Here is a 22500-nt window from a genome sequence, read left to right on the forward strand (position 1 = left end):
CTTTAACTTTAAAACAAATGCGATAGCGCAATGCTAATTGGACATGCCATATTTATGAGGGTTGCGGTGTAAAAAACCCAAATATATAAGAACAAGATCAAATACAGACTGTGCTAGTTCCTAGCATGCAGAGCCCACATGATCACAACATATCACCTGATCAAACACTTTCTAACATTCCACGCTACAAGATACGTAAAAAAAAAACGTGTTGCTGATATCGTATCAGATCAATATTAGTATCAGCCAATAGCCAGGATAGCAATATGGCTACGGCACGGTAAGTGTACGCAGGGCCGGCCCGTGGCATAGGCCGTATAGGCAAATGCTAAGGGCGCCGTCCATCAGGGGGCGCCACGCCAGTGCCACAAATGTTGGAGAAAAAAAAAAAAAAAAGTTGGTACTATTATTTCTAAATACAAAAAATAATCCCACTTTAATTAAAATGCAAAGTAAAGCCTATTTAATAGAAATATTATTTGTTACAACATTACGCCCCCCGCACGGTGCGCCCCCTCCCTTCCCGTATCATGACTCTTTTTGGACGTCACCACATCAAAAAATCAACACAAGATGTCAAAACGGCCAAAACTGTCAGGTGCCCAGGGAAGAAAAAAGAGAAAAGAAGAGGAGTAGACACGAGAAAAGACAGAGGTAGCAGGTAGGTAACGTTAGCCTACATGAAATTATTTGTCTGTTACAGAATGTGATAGTAACCTGGCTTTTTAGCATTAAGCTAATGTTACATGACTCGGCAATTGCTAATCAATAAATAGCTAGTTCTGTTTTAACGTCGGGTTAATATTGTGGAGGGGGCTTAATTGTTATGGAAAATAATAATGTAACGTTAGGTAATTACAGTACTCACACCTTACATTCCTCAGGGACATTTGTATTAGATCTTTTAAGCAGGTGTGTTTTGTTTACGTTGTTATTGCCTTCTGGTTAGCTAATGTTTGCCCTGCAGGTAATAGTCACTTGTCCACCCCTTTATATATTAGGTATAGTTGTAAGTAAAAAAAAAAAAGGTCAAAGACAAAGCTATTCGGTTTCTTGTGAGTATATACACTTCACTGCCGATGTGGGGGGGGCGCCACCTAAAATCTTGCCGAGGGCGCCAGATTGGTTAGGGCCGGGCCTGGGTGTACGTGTTGTATCAGGACACCCTAGTTGTAGGTCACTGGTGTTGCACCTGGGAGACCGTTTTAGATGAGGTTCTTTCACAAGAAACACAAACCTTCATTTGTTCACTGGGAACAAAAACGTGTTCAATTAAAAATGTTCCCTCAAAGCTGGAAGCAGCAAATGATCCAAAATGCACACTTTGGTAAAAATGTGCGCTAATATCAAAACATGCTGTGTAAGAATCTTTGTTATGTGAACCAGCTTGCAACTACTTCCGTTTTTGGATGATTTCTTCAAAACCTCATGATTTGATAATCTATCAGGACTATACTGTGTCTACTATTCATGAACACAAGGAGGACTACAAGGGAACAGAAATGGTGGTCGTTAGCTTGTTTCTGTCGAGGCGGAAAGAGGTTAGCATCACAGAGAAGAAAACATTTTGTTAGTAAGTATCTCCACGAGAAGAAAAAGGCTTTGGGGTAACTTTGTACCAACCCAAAAGATTTTGGAGACGATTGGAAAGTAAGTAAGCTAATAAAGGACAAGGACAAGAGAGATCCCACCACTCATCTGAGGGATTACTGAGATGCAACGAGGAGGTTGGGTTAGATGCTTGATGATCAGCTTTTTGAAAAAGTGGTAAATCATTGTGCATTGCGAGGATGGAAGAACTAACGAGTTCCAACTTCTTTGCTGCTCGTAAATACCAATAATGTCAGGACATTCAAGTTCTATACAAGACAACGTCTGTGTTTTTGAACTTCCAACTTAATGAGGACGATTCGCCTCAGACCACAAAGTGTTTGAAGCTTTGAAATTGGATACAAAATGATCCATGATCTTGGAATGTCAATCAAATCTCTGGAGCACACAAATTCATTTTGAACTCTACAGTATTGTCTACATCTATTGTCTACATCTATGGTCTGGCGAGGTGAGTACGAGATGCAGCGGTTGACGAGCACTAACCAGTTTGTGGACCTGTGCAGGCGCCTTACTAACAACCTGGGGGTCTGAAGACAAAAGGCCTTGGGCATGATTGGGCGCAGAAAGAGGCCTGCCTCTGGACTTCTCTTTCTGATGCTCTGCTTTCTCCACAAGCTGAGGGTTGGCAGCAGGACTCGGCTGTCTAATGGGAATGTGACTAGAAGGTTCTTTCTTACTATCCTTCCTCTGACTACGTCTCTGAGCTCTCAGCTCTCTAACCTGCTGGCTTATCTCCTGCTTTAGCCCCGGGTCAAGGGGCTCCCCGGGTTCTAGCGCGAGTCGGATTTGGGGCAGGTGGTTGGAGAGGATCTGGGCGCCCACGGACGGGGTGCGTTTTGGGATCTGAGCTCGGGGTTGGCCGTGGGAGGCCGGGGGTGACGGCTGCTTGAACGACTGGTGATGGCGCAGGTTAGAGCGGGGCGGGTTAACCGGTTGTTGCTTCGCCACCTAGGAGTCAGAGTCAGGAAGATAAAAGCACAGAAACAAAAAAAGCAGCAGAACCACTAAAGTTAAACACCATTTTTAATAACTAGACCTATGAAGGAATCTGACAGACGTGTAACTCGGTCAGTATTTTGCTCATTAGGGTAATTTACTATGATTCAAAAATGTGATTAAAAATGGATGGCTCAAAAGCACTAAAAAACCATGTGGCCGATACACCTGCTGTGTCATTTGACTTTGACCTTTTTTAATGCCACTTAAAATTAATGGAATCACCCATGTCCTACTGCAGATAGTTATAGTCAAAATCTTACAATTGTCTGTATAGACACAATTGTAAACATTTGACAATGATAATCGTGAACAGTTGAAAAGTTTACATGAACTGTTATGTTCTAGTGAATTACAATTGCCTCACAAGACAGTTTAATGTGAGGGTTTATTTCTATTTTCATTTATTTTATACAGCAGAAGTCTGGCCGGTAAACTAAGTCCGCCCAGGAAGAATACATTTCTCACTACTGGTAACCATGTAATCCAGCACTGCCAGTTCATGGTCCAGTTGTCGTGAATAAACCGGCACACCCCCTGAACGTTTCACTTCTTGGGGAAGGTGATCAGGCACCATGCGGTACAAAAAGCAATACCCAACAAAGTAACATCCTTGTTTATGTTGACCCTGACCTGCAGTAAGACGGCATATCCACAGTCTGGATCTCTCTTCCTGTGCTGGGCCAAGATGCCTGAAGCCCAGATGGTGGATTAGATGTCGTGCTCCTTAAACCTCAAGCGATTGGCTTCTTCCTCTCCTGCTTTTGTCTCCTTTTCTCGCTTTCCTATCTCTCTCCCCAAAGTCTAGCAACAATGGGCGACAGGCAATGGGAGCAGGGGAAGGTGAGCCCTGAGAGCTTTTAGCTTGGGACCCAGACGTTGGCGGCAGACGCAAGAGGGTCGTTGGGCAGACAAACATGGTGGCAAAGTCGTCCTTCGGTAGCTGCGTCTGTGTCAGGGCAGGGCTTTTTAGCTGTAGAGATGCCCTCTCCAATTTGGATAAGGCCCTAGAAAAGGTGCACGCTTGTTACCTCCAATGTCTGGCCGGGTAACCGCACCTGGCAGACTCCCCCCTCCTGTGGTCAGAACACAAAAATAAATCTGAAACCACAATCTCTTTGCTTCATCACCTGTAACAGTCGCACCCTCATGGACCGTGACAACAGTAGTCGGCCAGAACATCGAACTGCTCTTGTTGCTATGGAACTTTCCCGGTACAACATTGATGTGGCAGCCCTGAGTGAGACACGTCTAGCTAATGGAGGCCCGATCTTTTCTGGAAAGGGAAAACAAAGAGGAGCCTCGTCTTCACGGAGTCAATTTGCCATCCACAACTCTCTCGTGAGGATGCACGACCTCCTCCCTGTGCGCATCAGCAAAAGAATTCCAACACTTTGTATCCCTATCCACGTGGACACGTTTCCATCATCAGTGTCTACTCCCCCACTCTGGACTCAGATGTTGATGTGAAGGAATCTTTCTACGCATTTCCTCGGACAGTCCTCTCTCCTGTGCTGTTGCAAGACAAACTTCTCATGGGAGATTTTAATGCGCAAGTAGGGAAAAACCATCAACTCTGGCATGGCATCATTTGGAACCAGGGTATCGGCAGCTGCAATTCCAATGGCTTGCTATCTCTTGGTTTACGTGCAAAATGTAATCTTTGCATAACCAACACCATCTTCAGGCGCCGCACAAGGGACAAGACCTCATAGATGCACCCACTCTCATGCCAGTGGCACCTGATCGACTATGTCGTAACTCAAAGGAAAGACAGAAGCATGGTTCTGATAACCCAGGCCCTCAGAGGGGCTAATGGTTGTTGGACTGACCATTATCTCATCTTCTCCTGGCGGACATCCCTGAAGCCAGAACCCAAACTGAAATCATGGGAGATTTTAATGCGCAAGTAGGGAAAAACCATCAACTCTGGCATGGCATCATTTGGAACCAGGGTATCGGCAGCTGCAATTCCAATGGCTTGCTATCTCTTGGTTTACGTGCAAAATGTAATCTTTGCATAACCAACACCATCTTCAGGCGCCGCACAAGGGACAAGACCTCATAGATGCACCCACGCTCATGCCAGTGGCACCTGATCGACTATGTCGTAACTCGAAAGAAAGACAGAAGCATGGTTCTGATAACCCAGGCCCTCAGAGTGACTGACCATCATCTCATCTTCTCCTTGCGGACATCCCTGAAGCCAGAACCCAAACTGCAAGCAAATACTATTTGAAAGAAGTTTGATGTCTCTGCATTCCGTTCTTTTCTGTTCCAGGACGTCAACCATGACACTTCAGAGCCAAAGGCCTCTTGGTGTGCCGTCAAGAATGCCATCAACTCAACTGCTGGTGAGATAATAGACTTAAAATGGAAGGCTCACTTAGCATGAGAAAGCCAACCAACGTCTAAAAGCAAGGAAGTTGCTTTTTGTTAGATCAAGGCTACAGCTCAGTGCGCCATCCAGAAGCTTCAGAACGACTGGTGGATTGAGAAAACCCAGGAGATCCAAGGCTACGCCGATCAACACAAGACAAGGAACTTCTTGCAAGTCGTCCGTATCATCTATGGACCGACACATTCCTCCTCACAGCCTTTAACCTCTGCTGATGGTCAGGTACTCCTGAAGGACGAAGACACTATTCTTGCCCGGTGGAAGGAGCACTTCAAAGACCTTCCGAACCGGGAAGATTTCTCAACATCCAATCAAATTATGGATGAGTCTCCCTCCCTCTCTTAAAGAGACTCGGGAAGCAATTTAACAGATGAAGCCCAATGAGGCCACTGGCCCTGATAACCAACCAATTGTCTCCGGAAGCAAATCCACCTCCTCGTCCTGTCAATGTGGGAATCCAAGCATGTCCCCCAAGATCTATGAGATGCAAGCATCGGGACCATTTTCAAGAAGCTCGACCGCTCTGCTTGTGGAAATTACCGTGGCATCTCCATGCTCTCCATTATTTTTGCCAGATTCCTCCACAAGCGCTTCCTTGACCTCAGTGAATCAGTTCTCCCAGAGTCTCAGTATGGGTTTCGACCTGGGCGAACCACACACATGACCTTCTGTGCTCGCCAGCTGCTTCGAAAAAGCTAGGGAACAACAACAACCCATGACGATGATTTTCTTTGACCTGTGTAAGTTAGCCTTTGATTCCGTCCCCTGTGCTGTCCTTTAAGGAGTGCTTAAGAAGTTTGGTTGCCTCCAACACTTTGTCAAACTAGTGTGAGATCTGCACAACGATACTGTATGAGGGGCTCTGTAGTCCACAGTGCTTCTGTTTCACCTTCATTCCACATTGCCACAGGAGCAATGGATGTGTGCTTGGGCCGACACTCTTCTTGCTACATCTTGCAACTGTTGTGCTGTATGTCAAAACCTCTCATCCTCATCTTGGAGTGCATATCAGATACTGAACGGATGATGGTCTTATTAACCTGCGGCATCTGAAGGCCCGATCTAGGACATCTGAGGTGAACGTTACGTCTCGTCTCGATTACTGTAACGTATTATTTTGGGGTCTCCCTATGTCTAGCATTAAAAGATTACAGTTGGTACAAAATGCGGCTGCTAGACTTTTGACAAGAACAAGAAAGTTTGATCATATTACGCCTATACTGGCTCACCTGCACTGGCTTCCTGTGCACTTAAGATGCGACTTTAAGGTTTTACTACTTACGTATAAAATACTACACGGTCTAGCTCCAGCCTATCTTGCCGATTGTATTGTACCATATGTCCCGGCAAGAAATCTGCGTTCAAAGAACTCCGGCTTATTAGTGATTCCCAGAGCCCAAAAAAAGTCTGCGGGCTGTAGAGCGTTTTCTATTGGGGCTCCAGTACTATGGAATGCCCTCCCGGTAGCAGTTAGAGATGCTACCTCAGTAGAAACATTTAAGTCCCATCTTAAAACTCATTTGTATACTCTAGCCTTTGAATAGCCCCCCTTTTTTTTAGACCAGTTGATCTGCCGTTTCTTTTCTTTTCTCCTCTGCTCCCCCCTATCCCTTGTGGAAGGGGGGAGACACAGATCCGGTGGCCATGGATGGGGTGCTGGCTGTCCGGGGTCGGGACCCGGGGTGGACCGCTCGCCTGTATATCGGTTGGGAACATCTCTGCGCTGCTGACCCGTCTCCGCTCGGGATGGTTTCCTGCTGACCCCACTGTGGACTGGACTCTTACTGTTATGCTGGATCCACTATGGACTGGACTCTCACAATATTATGTTAGACCCACTCGACATCCATTGCATTCGGTCTCCCCTAGAGGGGGGGAGGTTACCCACATATGCGGTCCTCTCCAAGGTTTCTCATAGTCATTCACATCGACGTCCCACTGGGGTGAGTTTTTCCTTGCCCTTATGTGGGCTTTGTACCGAGGATGTCGTTGTGGCTTGTGCAGCCCTTTGAGACACTTGTGATTTAGGGCTATATAAATAAACATTGATTGATTGATTGAATTGAATAGACTGCAAAGACAAGATATTTAACCTTCCAACTGGAAAACTTTGTTATTTTTTGCAAATATTAGCTCATTTGGAATTTGATGCCTGCAACATGTTTAAAAAAAAGCTGGCACAAGTGGCAAAAAAGAGTGAAAAAGTTGAGGAATGCTCATCAAAGACTTATTTGGAACATCCCACAGGTGAACAGGCTAATTGGGAACAGGTGGGTGCCATGATTGGGTATAAAAGCAGCTTCCATGAAATGCTCAGTCATTCACAAACAAGGACGGGGGCGAGGGTCACCACTTTGTCAACAAATGCTTGAGCAAATTGTTTAAGAACAACATTTCTCAACAAGGAATTTAGGGATTTCACCATCTACGCTCCGTAATATCATCAAAAGGTTCAGAGAATGTGGAGAAATCACTGCACGTAAGCCATGATATTACACACCTTGGATCCCTCAGGCGGTACTGCATCAAAAAGCGACATCAGGGTGTAAAGGATATCACCACATGGGCTCAGGAACACTTCAGAAACCCACTGTCAGTAACTACAGTTGGTCGCTACATCTGTAAGTGCAAGTTAAAACTCTACTATGCAAAGCCAATTTATCAACAACACCCAGAAACGCTACCGGCTTCACTGGGCTCGAGTGTTCTGTGGTCTGACGAATCCACATTTCAAATAGTTTTTGTAAACTGTGGACGTTGTTGTGTTGTCCGGAACAAAGAGGAAAAGAACCATCCGGATTGTTCTAGGGCAGGGGTCGGCAACCCGCGGCTCTAGAGCCGCATACGGCTCTTTAGCGCCGCCCTAGTGGCTCTCTGGAGCTTTTTCAAAAATGTATGAAAAATGGAAAAAGTTGAGGGGAAAAAATAAAATAAAAATGTTTTAATATGGTTTCTGTAGGAGGACAAACATGACACAAACCTCCCTAATTGCTATAAAGCACACTGTTTATATTAAACATGCTTCACTGATTCCAGTATTTGGCGAGCGCCGTTTTGTCCTACTAATTTTGGCAGTCCTTGAACTCACCTTAGTTTGTTTACATGTATATCTTTCTGCGACTTTCTAGGACGTGTTTTATGCCACTTCTTTTTCCGTCTCATTTTGTCCACCAGACTTTTAACGTTGTGCATGAATCCACAAAGGTGAGTTTTGTTGATGTTATTGACTTGTGTGGAGTGCTAATCAGACATATTTGGTCACTGCATGACTGCCAGCTAATCGATGCTAACAGGCTATTTAGGCTAGCTATATGTACATATTGCATCATTATGCCTCATTTGTAGCTATATTTGAGGTCATTTAGTTTCCCTTGAGTCATATTAATTCAATTTATATCTCATGACACACTATCTGTATGTAATATGGCTTTTCATTTTTTGCGGCTCCAGACAGATTTGTTTTTGTATTTTTGGTCCAATAAGGCTCTTTCAACATTTTGGGTTGCCGACCCCTGTTCTAGGGTGAAAGTGTAAAAGGCAGCATGTGTGATGGTATGGGGGTGTATTAGTGGCCAAGACATGGGTAACTTACACATCTGTGAAGGCACCATTAATGCTGAAAGGTACATACAGCTTTTGGAGCAACATATGTTGCCAACAGAGGTGGGTAGAGTAGCCAGAAATTGTACTCAAGTAAGAGTACTGTTACTTTAGAGATTTATTACTCAAGTAAAAGTAAGGAGTAGTCACCCAAATATTTACTTGAGTAAAAGTAAAAAGTATGTTGTGAAAAAACTACTCAAGTACTGAGTAACTGATGAGTAACATACACATATCATATATATATATATATATATATATATATATATATATATATATATATATACACACACACATTTATATATATATATATATATATACAGTATATAATTTATATTTATTTATTTTGCCGTTTTTGTTTACATGTTAAAGGTGTTTTAATGAATATACATGCATGTTTAACACATATAGATTCCTTTCTTTCTTGAAGACAAGAATATAAGTTGTTGTATTACCTGATTCTGATGACTTGCATTGATTGTAATCAGACAGTAGTGATGATAACGTCCACGTTTTCAAATGGAGGAGAAAAAAAGTTCCTCCTTTCTGTCTAATACCACATGAAAGTGGTTGGTTTTTGGCATCTTATTTGTCCAGCTTCCATATTCGTTTTTATACACTTTACAAGAAATACATTGGCGGCAAACTCCGTGGCTTGCTAGCTTGTTTGCGCTGGCTTTCGGAGACTCTTGTTTTGAAAGCGCAGGCGCGATGGAGCGGCACTTTTATTGTGAAGACAGGAACTGTGCAGTCAGTCTTTAGGCTTTTGACGGGATGTACGGTTGAAATAAAAGGGTCTTTTTTCCTTCACACTTTTGATTGATTGATTGAAACTTTTATTAGTAGATTGCACAGTACAGTACATATTCCGTACAATTGACCACTAAATGGTATCACCCCAATAAGTTTTTCAACTTATTTAAGTCAGGTCATGTGACCGCCTGGCTCTGTTTGATTGGTCCAACGTCACCAGTGACTGCATCTGATTGGTGGAACGAAGTGAAACGTCACCAGTAAGGCAGGCACTATGAAGGTCTGTCTGACAGACCAAAACAAACAAAGCGTGCATTAACAGATCGATAAAAAATAGTAGCGAGTAGCGAGCTGAATGTAGATAAAAGTAGCGGAGTAAAAGTAGCGTTTCTTCTCTATAAATATACTCAAGTAAAAGTAAAAGTATGTTGCAATAAAACTACTCTTAGAAGTACAATTTATCCCAAAAGTTACTCAAGTAGATGTAACGGAGTAAATGTAGCGCGTTACTACCCACCTCTGGTTGCCAACCAACAACGTTACCATGGACGCCCCTGCTTATTTCAGCAAGACAATGTCAAGCCACGTGTTACAACAGCCTGGCTTCATAGTAAAAGAGTGCGGGTACTAGACTGGCCTGCCTGTAGTCCAGACATTGAAAATGTGTGGAGGCTCAAATATGAGAAGGGAGACTGTTGAACAACTTAAGCTGTACATCAAGCAAGAATGGGAAATAATTCCACTTCCAAAATGTGTCTCCTCAGTTCCCAAACCTTTACTGAGTGTTGTTTAAAGGAAAGGCCATGTAACACACTGGTAAAAAATGCCTTTTTTGCAATGTGTTGCTGCCATTAAATTCAAAGTTCATGATTATTTGCAAAAAAGAAGAAAGTTTGTCAGTGTGAACATGAAATATCTTGTCTTTGCAGTCTATTCAATTGAATATAAGTTGAAAAGGATTTGTTGTTATTGACCATTTACACAACGTGACAACTTCACTGCTTTTGCCTTTTGTACGTGTCGTCTAAAAATGTTGGTTAAAGTCCAAACCTGGAAAGGTGCTCAGGACGTGCGCCCACCAGCTCGCTCCCCCCCTCACCAGGATCTTCAACCTCTCCCTGGCTCAGGCAGTCATCCCATCCTGCCTGAAGTCATCTACAATAATCCTGGTGCCGAAGAAGTCTCCCATCACCAGCCTGAATGATTACCGACCAGTGGCCCTCACTCCGGTAATCATGAAGTGCTTCGAGCGACTTGTTCTCCAGCACATCAAGGACCATATCCCTCCAGACTTCGACCCCCACCAGTTCGCATACCGGGCGAACAGGTCCACAGAGGACGCCATCGCTGTTGCTCTCCACTCTGCTCTGAACCACCTGGAGCAGCAGCAGAGCTACGTCCGGATGCTCTCTGTGGACTATAGCTCTGCCTTCAATACAATAATCCCGGACAGACTCTGCAATAAACTGGACACTCTTGGCCTCCCCCCTCTCACAAACGCCTGGATAAGGGACTTCCTAACGGACCGACCCCAGAATGTGAGACTTGGCCCGCACCTCTCATCCTCCCGCACGCTGAGCATCGGCTCCCCACAGGGCTGTGTGCTGAGCCCCCTCCTCTACTGCCTTTACACCCATGACTGCAGTCCGGCCCACAGTGACAACCTTACCGTCAAGTTCGCCGACGATACCACAGTGGTCGGGCTCATCTCCAGGGGTGACGAGGCTGCCTACAGAGAGGAGGTCCTGAAGCTGACGGCCTGGTCTTCGGAGAACAACCTCGCTCTCAACACCAGCAAGACCAGAGAGATCATCGTCGACTTCAGGAGGAGCAGCACCGACCCTGCCCCCCTCTACATCAACGGCGAGCGTGTAGAGAGGGTCCACACCTTCAGGTACCTTGGAGTCCACATCTCTAATGACTTCTCCTGGACAGTCAACACCACATCAATCATCAAGAAGGCTCAGCAGCGGCTACACTTCCTTAGAGTCCTCGGGAAGTACAACCTGAAGCCTGACCTGCTGCTGACCTTCTACCGCTCGTCCATCGAGAGCCTGCTGACCTACTGTATTACGGTATGGTACGGCAGCTGCACTGCAGCAGACAGGGAGAGGCTGCAAAGAGTGGTCAAGACGGCTCAGAAGATCATCGGCCGCCCTCTGCCCTCTCTGACGGACATCTACACCTCCCGCTGCCTCAACAGAGCCAGTGCCATCATCAAGGACAGCACCCACCCTGGCTCTGACCTGTTCCACCTGCTGCCCTCTGGGAAGCGCTACAGGTGCATTAAAACCAAAACAAACAGGCTAAAGAACAGCTTCTTCCCCAGGGCCATAACCATCCTGAACGGACTGCCCCTTTGTACCTCATAGCTGCCTTCTCTTCGGTGCAATAACCCATTCCACCAACCACCCTGTTTTTGTTTTGTTTTTTCATGTAAATATTCATTTCACACCATATTCATTGCACTTCTACATTTTTTATATTTCTATATATTTGCACATTGTTTTTCTAGCATGCACACATCGCACTGTATGGAATGGCCTCAATCTCGTTACCTTGCGTAATGACAATAAAGCTGATTCTGATTCTGATTCTGATTCTGAAATGGTAAAACCTTTGGTGTGTTCCACTGCAAACCAGCATGATGTATTGTCTTGTGAGGAGCAACAAAACCTGCTGATGAAGACATTTGCAATCGTCATCATTGCATCATCATCATACCTCTTTAGCCCAGGCTGGTTTATCGGCGGGATTGATGACTTCCTTGTAGTGATAAAGTTGTTTCTTGTCCGCCTGCAGGGACACCAGGTAGGCTCTCTCCTGATGGAGCTGCCTCTGCAGTCGCTCGGCCTGCCGCTGCTCCTCCACCTGCTTACGCTTGTACTCCTTGTGGGGAACAAGTCAGAGGGAAGTTAGTCAGACGTGGGGAAGGAAGTGGGAAGATGCATGGACCAGGGAGGAAATGAAGGCGAGGGATCGAGCCACTTCACAACCACGCTTTGTGTTCATTCTGCTTTTGTCTGAATGATTCCTACTTGATGAAACTACTGTAACACTTGTGGGAGGGACCTCACATTTAAATGAAACTACTGTAGGTGTACTGGAGAGGAGGCTACGCCGGATAGTCCAACCTCGGATTCAGGAGGAACAGTGTGGTTTTCGTCCTGGTCGTGGAACTGTGGACCAGCTCTATACTCTGGGCAGGGTCCTTGAGGGTGCATGGGAGTTTGCCCAACCAGTCTACATGTGCTTTGTGGACTTGGAGAAGGCATTCGACCGTGTCCCTCGGGAAGTCCTGTGGGGAGTGCTCAGAGAGTATGGGGTATCGGACTGTCTGATTGTGGCAGTCCGCTCCCTGTATGATCAGTGTCAGAGCTTGGTCCGCATTGCCGGTAGTAAGTCGGACACGTTTCCAGTGAGGGTTGGACTCCGCCAAGGCTGCCCTTTGTCACCCATTCTGTTCTGAACTTTTATGGACAGAATTTCTAGGCGCAGTCAAGGCGTTGAGGGGATCTGGTTTGGTGGCTGCAGGATTAGGTCTCTGCTTTTTGCAGATGATTTGGTCCTGATGGCTTCATCTGGCCAGGATCTTCAGCTCTCACTGGATCGGTTCGCAGCTGAGTGTGAAGCGACTGGGATGAGAATCAGCACCTCCAAGTCCGAGTCCATGGTTCTCGCCCGGAAAAGGGTGGAGTGCCATCTCCGGGTTGGGGAGGAGATCTTGCCCCAAGTGGAGGAGTTCAAGTACCTCGGAGTCTTGTTCACGAGTGAGGGAAGAGTGGATGGTGAGATGGACAGGCGGATCGGTGCGGCGTCTTCAGTAATGCGGACGCTGTATCGATCCGTTGTGGTGAAGAAGGAGCTGAGCCGGAAGGCAAAGCTCTCAATTTACCGGTCGATCTACGTTCCCATCCTCACCTATGGTCATGAGCTTTGGGTTATGACCGAAAGGACAAGATCACGGGTACAAGCGGCCCAAATGAGTTTCCTCCGCCGGGTGGCGGGTCTCTCCCTTAGAGATAGGGTGAGAAGCTCTGCCATCCGGGGGGAGCTCAAAGTAAAGCCGCTGCTCCTCCACATGGAGAGGAGCCAGATGAGGTGGTTCGGGCATCTGGTCAGGATGCCACCCGAGCGCCTCCCTAAGGAGGTGTTTAGGGCATGTCCGACCGGTAGGAGGCCACGAGGAAGACCCAGGACACGTTGGGAAGACTATGTCTCCCGGCTGGCCTGGGAACGCCTCGGGATCCCCCGGGAGGAGCTGGACGAAGTGGCTGGGGAGAGGGAAGTCTGGGCTTCCCTGCTTAGGCTGCTGCCCCCGCGACCCGACCTCGGATAAGCGGAAGAAGATGGATGGATGGATGGATACTGTAACACTTGTGGGAGGGACCTCACATTTAAATGGATGGCAACCAGGAAGAATGTGACATCGGCTACGTTCCCCCTGCAGGCTAGGAGGTCCAATTCCTATTGTTTTGTTACATTTTTAGTAGTTTGATGTACAGTACAGGCCAAAAGTTTGGACACACTCTCTCATTTCAATGTCTTTTCTTTATGTCCATGACTATTCACATTGTAGATTGTCACATTCAAACTATGAATGAACACATGTGGAGTTATGTACTCAACAAAAAAAGGTGGAAATAACTGAAAACTCCTACTCAGTGGCCTAGTGGTTAGAGTGTCCGCCCTGAGATGGGTAGGTTGTGAGTTCAAACCCCGGCCAAGTCATACCAAAGACTATAAAAATGGGAGCCATTACCTCCCTGCTTGGCACTCAGCATTAAGGCTTGGAATTGGGGGTTAAATCACCAAAAATGATTCCCGGGCGTGGCCACCGCTGCTGCTCACTGCTCCCCTCACCTCCCAGGAGGTGATCAAGGGTGATGGGTCAAATGCAGAGAATAATTATACCACACCTAGTGTGTGTGTGACTATCATTGGTACTTTGAAACATGTTTTATATTCTAGTTTCTTCAAAATAGCCAGCCTTTGCTCTGATTACTGCTTTGCACACTCTTGGCATTCTCTCCAAGAGCTTCAAGAGGGAGTCACCTGAAATGCTTTTCACTTCACAGGTGTCATAGTTTTGATGCCTTCAGTGACAATCTACAATGTAAATAATCCTGAAAATAGAGAAAACAATGTCCATCCATCCATCCATCTTCTTCCGCTTATCCGAGGTCAGGTCGCGGGGGCAGCAGCCTAAGCAGAGAAGCCCAGACTTCCCTCTCCCCAGCCACTTGGTCCAGCTCTTCCCGGGGGATCCCGAGGCGTTCCCAGGCCAGCCGGGAGACATAGTCTTCCCAACGTGTCCTGGGTCTTCCCCGTGGCCTCCTACCGGTCGGACGTACCCTAAACACCTCCCTAGGGAGGAGTTCGGATGGCATCCTGACCAGATGCCCGAAGCTTCTCACCCTATCTCTAAGGAAGAGCCCCGCCACCCGGCGGAGGAAACTCATTTGGGCCGCTTGTACCCGTGATCTTGTCCTTTCGGTCATAACCCAAAGCTCATGACCATAGGTGAGGATGGGAACGTAGATCGACCGGTAAATTGAGAGCTTTGCCTTCCGGCTCAGCTCCTTCTTCACCACAACGGATCGATACAGCGTCCGCATTACTGAAGACGCCGCACCGATCCGCCTGTCGATCTCACCATCCACTCTTCCCTCACTCGTGAACAAGACTCCGAGGTACTTGAACTCCTCCACTTGGGGCAAGATCTCCTGCCCAACCCGGAGATGGCACTCCACCCTTTTCCGGGCGAGAACCATGGACTCGGACTTGGAGGTGCTGAAAACAACGTATTCCAGACTTGCCAACCCTCCCGAATTTTCCGGGAGACTCCCGAAATTCAGCGCCTCACCCTCACAAATATTCTCCCGAAAATCTCCCGATTTTCAGCCGGAGCTGGAGGCCACGCCCCCTCCAGCTCCATGCGGACCTGAGTGAGGATTAGCCTTTTTTCACGACGGGAGGACAACAGGGTGACAAGAACTAAATCATCCAGACTAGAGATAAATTGTATTATTATGTTTATCTTACCTAAAAATACATATATTTATTAATTAAAAAAAAAAAAAAACGAAATACATTTTTACTATATTTTGCTAAAAACATCAAAATTAATTGTATTTTTATTTGTATTTTTTCTGACTCCTTATTACATCCAGCCATATATATATATATATATATATATATATATATATATATATATACATACAGGTAAAAGCCAGTAAATTAGAATATTTTGAAAAACTTGATTTATTTCAGTAATTGCATTCAAAAGGTGTAACTTGTACATTATATTTATTCATTGCACACAGACTGATGCATTCAAATGTTTATTTCATTTAATTTTGATGATTTGAAGTGGCAACAAATGAAAATCCAAAATTCCGTGTGTCACAAAATTAGAATATTACTTAAGGCTAATACAAAAAAGGGATTTTTAGAAATGTTGGCCAACTGAAAAGTATGAAAATGAAAAATATGAGCATGTACAATACTCAATACTTGGTTGGAGCTCCTTTTGCCTCAATTACTGCGTTAATGCGGCGTGGCATGGAGTCGATGAGTTTCTGGCACTGCTCAGGTGTTATGAGAGCCCAGGTTGCTCTGATAGTGGCCTTCAACTCTTCTGCGTTTTTGGGTCTGGCATTCTGCATCTTCCTTTTCACAATACCCCACAGATTTTCTATGGGGCTAAGGTCAGGGGAGTTGGCGGGCCAATTTAGAACAGAAATACCATGGTCCGTAAACCAGGCACGGGTAGATTTTGCGCTGTGTGCAGGCGCCAAGTCCTGTTGGAACTTGAAATCTCCATCTCCATAGAGCAGGTCAGCAGCAGGAAGCATGAAGTGCTCTAAAACTTGCTGGTAGACGGCTGCGTTGACCCTGGATCTCAGGAAACAGAGTGGACCGACACCAGCAGATGACATGGCACCCCAAACCATCACTGATGGTGGAAACTTGACACTAGACTTCAGGCAACGTGGATCCTGTGCCTCTCCTGTCTTCCTCCAGACTCTGGGACCTCGATTTCCAAAGGAAATGCAAAATTTGCACGGTTGGGTGATGGTTTGGGGTGCCATGTCATCTGCTGGTGTCGGTCCACTCTGTTTCCTGAGATCCAGGGTCAACGCAGCCGTCAACCAGCAAGTTTTAGAGCACTTCATGCTTCCTGCTGCTGACCTGCTCTATGGAGATGGAGATTTCAAGTTCCAACAGGACTTGGCGCCTGCACACAGCGCAAAATCTACCCGTGCCTGGTTTACGGACCATGGTATTTCTGTTCTAAATTGGCCCGCCAACTCCCCTGACCTTAGCCCCATAGAAAATCTGTGGGGTATTGTGAAAAGGAAGATGCAGAATGCCAGACCCAAAAACGCAGAGGAGTTGAAGGCCACTATCAGAGCAACCTGGGCTCTCATAACACCTGAGCAGTGCCAGAAACTCATCGACTCCATGCCACGCCGCATTAACGTAGTAATTGAGGCAAAAGGAGCTCCAACCAAGTATTGAGTATTGTACATGCTCATATTTTTCATTTTCATACTTTTCAGTTGGCCAACATTTCTAAAAATCCCTTTTTTGTATTAGCCTTAAGTAATATTCTAATTTTGTGACACACGGAATTTTGGATTTTCATTTGTTGCCACTTCAAATCATCAAAATTAAATGAAATAAACATTTGAATGCATCAGTCTGTGTGCAATGAATAAATATAATGTACAAGTTACACCTTTTGAATGCAATTACTGAAATAAATCAAGTTTTTCAAAATATTCTAATTTACTGGCTTTTACCTGTATATATATATGAATTCTAGCTGTCAATATACTCCTCCCCTCTTAACCACACCCCCAACCACGCCCCCGCCCTTCACCTCCCGAAATCGGAGGTTTCAAGGTTGGCAAGTATGATGTATTCTGTTTTTTATTTACAAATGACACCACATGCCAACTTCACTGGTTTGGGGTTTTGGACTACAAACATGTATTTTTAAGTGCAAAGAATAGTGCGGGAACATCCACTGCCTCAAGTAAATATTAAAGAAAACAAAACTTAAGTGTAAAACAATAGAAAATGTTCACTTTAGTTTCAACGTTTACTTTCTGAAAAGCGGTTTCCTCTGCAGTAGAATTGTTCATAATATTTGGAATGTGATGTGTCACGTGTTGCAACAGCGTGGCTTCAAAAATGTGTCTCCTCAGTTCCCAAACCTTTACTGAGTGTTGTTAAAAGGAAAGGCCATGTAACACACTGGTAAAAATGCCTTTTTTGAAACATGTTGCAGGCATCAAATTCCAAGTGAGCTAATATTTGCAAAAAACAACAAAGTTTGTCAGTGTGAACATGAAATATCTTGTCTTTGCAGTCTATTCAATTGAATATAAGTTGAAAAGGATTTGTTGTATTCTCTTTTTATTGACCATTTACACAACTTCACTGCTTTTGGCTTTAGTACGTGTCTTTGGTCTGACAAGTTCCTTCTTTCTCTGATCAAAGGAACACGCGGCGAGTGCACCGAGTGGAGGTCTCTCTAGGGCAGCGTTTCTCAAAGTGTGGGGCGCGCCCCACTGGTGGGGAATAGAGACATGACAGGTGGGGCGCGAGGAACGGGAGGAAATTTCACTTTCAATTTTTTTTTTAAATTATTATATTCTTAGATTATTTTTTTTACTATGCTTTCATTTTCTATACACACTGTAAATCACTTTGTGATTCTGTCTGTGAAATCCGCTATATAAATAAATGGAAATTACCGGTACTTATTTTTACTGTAGGCTTTATATTTCTCGGTATGAGCGAAAGTTTGACAGACATAGCAACAGTAACTAATGGGGGCGGGGCTAAGCGGAACAAACTTTCGCGCGGATGGGTAGCAGGCTAATGTGTGGACCACAATTACACAAATATATACATTTGTGACTCGCACCTCAAAGGTCGTCGAGCCAGAGCCAGCGCCTGCAGAGAAACAAAAATGTGACGGGCACACACTGTGTCATTCACCGGGAAGCACTCGCGTCAAGGCAGCTCAGCCCCGAACTCAATGAGGTTTTAACAGATGTTGTGAGCGCGGTAAATTTGATCAAAACACGACCACTGAAAGTGCGACTGTTCTCTGCACTGTGTGAGGAAATGGGAGCTGATCATACAGCCGTGCTGTTTCACAGTGAAGCAAGGTGGCTCTCCTGGGGGAAAAGTGCTGTCACTTGCCCTGTCTTGCCAAATACATAGCTCCTCCTTTTTTTTTTTTTTTTGCAAAGATTGCAAAGTGGCACTTTTATTGTATTTATTATTGAACTTGATGCAAGTTATTTGATTTATTATTGAACTTGATGCAAGTTATAACACTTTTTTTGATTTATTATTGAACTTGATGCAAGTTATAACACTTTTGTTTTATTTATTATTGAACTTGATGCAAGTTATAACACTTTTGTTTTATTTATTATTGAACTTGATGCAAGTTATAACACTTTTGTTTTATTTATTATTGAACTTGATGCAAGTTATAACACTTTTGTTTTATTTATTATTGAACTTGATGCAAGTTATAACACTTTTGTTTTATTTATTATTGAACTTGATGCAAGTTATTTGATTTATTATTGAACTTGATGCAAGTTATAACACTTTTATTTGATTTATTATTGAACTTGATGCAAGTTATAACACTTTTTTTTTTTTTATTGAACTTGATGCAAATTATAACACTTTTGTTTTATTTATTATTGAACTTGATGCAAGTTATAACACTTTTTTTGATTTATTATTGAACTTGATGCAAGTTATTTGATTTATTATTGAACTTGATGCAAGTTATAACACTTTTTTTGATTTATTATTGAACGTGATGCAAGTTATAACACTTTTTGATTTATTATTGAACTTGATGCAAGTTATAACACTTTTATTTGATTTATTATTGAACTTTATGCAAGTTATAACACTTTTTTTGATTTATTATTGAACGTGATGCAAGTTATAACACTTTTTTTGATTTATTATGGAACTTGATGCAAGTTATAACAGTTTTTTTGATTTATTATTGAACGTGATGCAAGTTATAACACTTTTTTTGATTTATTATTGAACGTGATGCAAGTTATAACCCTTTTTTTGATTTATTATTGAACTTGATGCAAGTTATAACAGTTTTTTTGATTTATTATTGAACGTGATGCAATTTATAACACTTTTTTTGATTTATTATTGAACTTGATGCAAGTTATAACAGTTTTTTTGATTTATTATTGAACGTGATGCAAGTTATAACACTTTTTTTGATTTATTATTGAACGTGATGCAAGTTATAACACTTTTTTTGATTTATTATTGAACTTGATGCAAGTTATAACAGTTTTTTTGATTTATTATTGAACGTGATGCAAGTTATAACACTTTTTTTGATTTATTATTGAACTTGATGCAAGTTATAACACTTTTGTTTTATTTATTATTGAACTTGATGGAAGTTATTTTATTTATTATTGAACTTGATGCAAGTTATACCACAGCTGCACATTTATTTTATTTATTATTGAACTTAATGTTATTTTATGTTATTGAGTTCGAATGTATACAACTTGATGTTCAATAAATTTGAAAATGTTAAAGCTTGGCATTAGCGCTCTGTTGGGGTGATGGGGGCAGGTGGGGCTTGAAAACTCCCCCTTGTCCAAAGTGGGGGATGACAAAAAAAGTTTGAGAACCACTGCTCTCGGGCGTGTTTGATGTGGTCAGTGTGGCGGTCACTATGTGGCTGCAGAGCCTGGTGAGGATGAAGTGAGCATGCAAACAGTGAGCACAATGTCCTGCATCTAACACAAAGGTTACCAGCAGTAAGGCCTGCTCCTGTAGAAGCTGCTGCTGGAGGATCTCTAACTGCCTCTGCTCCTCTTCCAGCTGCCTACGGATAAACTCCTGAGCAGCATGTGGAGGCACAGAGAGGAAGAGGAGGAGGACAACAGGAGCACATTGAGAAAAGAAACATAAACGCTGACAAGGCAAACAGACGACATGTCTGGAGATGAGGAGAAGCAGCTACTGAGGCAGAGAAGATTACACGTGTGATGATTCATGTGTTCATTTCAACTGCTTAAAAAATCATGTTGACATGAAAGTGTCAGGTCTTGATCTTGTGAGTCTGCTTTTCCGGGATGCAACGGAAAGTTGGCTCGTGCGAGACGGGAATTAAGGTACATGATTTATTTATTAACTATAAATACAAAAAAAGGATCAAACAAAAAGCGCGCACAGTGGCGGAGAATAAACTATGAACAATTAAACAAAACTTGCAAACTATGGCTTGAATAAAGAAAACTTACTTGGCATGGACAAAAATGGAGCAGCGTGAACATGCACATGAAAAAATGGACGGAGCATAAATGTGGTGTGAGGTCGTCAGGACGAACAACAGAAAATGAATGAACTTAAATACTACGGACATGATTAGTGAAAGCAGGTGCGTGACTCAAAACGTGAAACAGGTGCGTGACGTGACAGGTGAAAACTAATGGTTGCTATGGTGACAAACAAGAGTGCACAATGAGTCCAAACGTGGAGCAGGTGAAACTAATGGGGTAATCATGGAAACAAGACAAGGGAGTGAAAAGACAGAAACTAAAGAGTCCTATAACTAAACAAAAACATGACTTAACACAAAACATGATTACACAGACATGACAGAAAGGATATTTAAATCTACATCACAGTGGTACTTAGTCCATTCATGCAGACGGACCAGCCAGGACACCTGCTGTTGTGTTAGCACAGGGCTGGCAAACGTACCACCCGAGGACCAGAACAGGTTTTTATGACTTTGCTTAGTATAAAAATGAACCTGACATTTTTAAATGAAAGAAACTGCTGTTCTAAATGTGTCCACTGGATGTCGCAATAGCAATTCTTTGTATCTTCGTAGACGATGCTACATACCTACTCAGTGGCCTAGTGGTTAGAGTGTCCGCCCTGAGATCGGTAGGTTGTGAGTTCAAACCCCGGCCGAGTAATACCAAAGACTATAAAAAAATGGGACCCATTACCTCCCTGCTTGACACTCAGCATCAAGGGTTGGAATTGGGGGTTAAATCACCAAAATGATTCCCGGGCGCGGCCACCGCTGCTGCTCACTGCTCCCCTCACCTCCCAGGGGGTGATCAAGGGTGATGGGTCAAATGCAGAGAATAATCTCGCCACACCTAGTGTGTGTGTGACAATCATTGGTACTTTAACTTTTAACTTTATATGTACTAAATAAAGCACATGATGTTCGAGGAAAATGATCAAACTACATAAATAACATCCTGTAATTTGATTTTGATATTATTGTTTTTTTATCTTGATGGATTGAAAATGAACACCAATGAGATGACGGATGAACATTATCACATCATTTGTTCAGAAAGTATAAATAACGACAAATAAAGAAAGAATACTATTAAGTGCAACATGTAAGTGTAAGAAAAAACAACCAACAACATTATGATTTGTACATTTTCAGAATGTGCTTGTTCTATTTTTAAACAAAGGAAATTATCCAAAGTTGTCTTTATTTTGAAGTTATCGTGCCGTGATTTGCCCAAAGTAACAGTAACATGCAGTAACACACAGTAGCGGTGACAAACAGTAACAGTAACACACAGCAAGAGTAACAATATGAATGATTTCTGCACAAAAGTGTGTTTGAAAATACAGTATAGTGACACACTGTAACAACAACAACATACAACAAGACAGTAACAATAACACACAGTAACACACAGTAACAGTAACACACAGTAAGATGAAGAGGTGTAACAAACAGTAACACACAGTAAGATGGAGAGGTGTAACACATAATGACCTGCTCTCTCTCAGCGTGTCTCCTCTCCTCCTCTCGGCGGAGCTGCTCCATTTCCTCGTATCGTCTCCTCTGCTCTCTCTCACGTTGTTTCCTCAGCTCACGCTCTCGCTGCTGCTGCTGATGGGAGCACAGTCACACACTTTGTCACTCACACACTTTCTCACAGGAGACACTTTGTCAGTCACACACTTTCTCACAGGAGACATTTTCTCACAGGAGACAGTTTGTCAGGGAGACAGACGGACGTCAGGCGGCACCTCTCGCACACCAAAGAAGAGACCAAAAA

The 22500-nt window shown here is 43.7% G+C and overlaps 1 protein-coding gene across 1 annotated transcript in view; it reads right to left on the bottom strand.

Moving 5' to 3' along the window:
• tnika (TRAF2 and NCK interacting kinase a) overlaps positions 1-22500 on the bottom strand; it is a 227707-nt gene that overhangs the window by 56598 nt on the left and 148609 nt on the right. Inside the window, exons 13-16 of the mRNA XM_061969225.1 lie at positions 22215-22331; positions 20207-20293; positions 12086-12250; positions 2098-2562 (exon numbers count right to left, since the gene is read on the bottom strand). Coding sequence (XP_061825209.1) covers positions 2098-2562; positions 12086-12250; positions 20207-20293; positions 22215-22331 — 834 coding nt within the window. The remainder of the gene's footprint in view (positions 1-2097; positions 2563-12085; positions 12251-20206; positions 20294-22214; positions 22332-22500) is intronic.

Source organism: Nerophis lumbriciformis, linkage group LG08, assembly GCF_033978685.3.
Source record: "Nerophis lumbriciformis linkage group LG08, RoL_Nlum_v2.1, whole genome shotgun sequence".
Lineage (NCBI taxonomy): Eukaryota > Metazoa > Chordata > Actinopteri > Syngnathiformes > Syngnathidae > Nerophis > Nerophis lumbriciformis.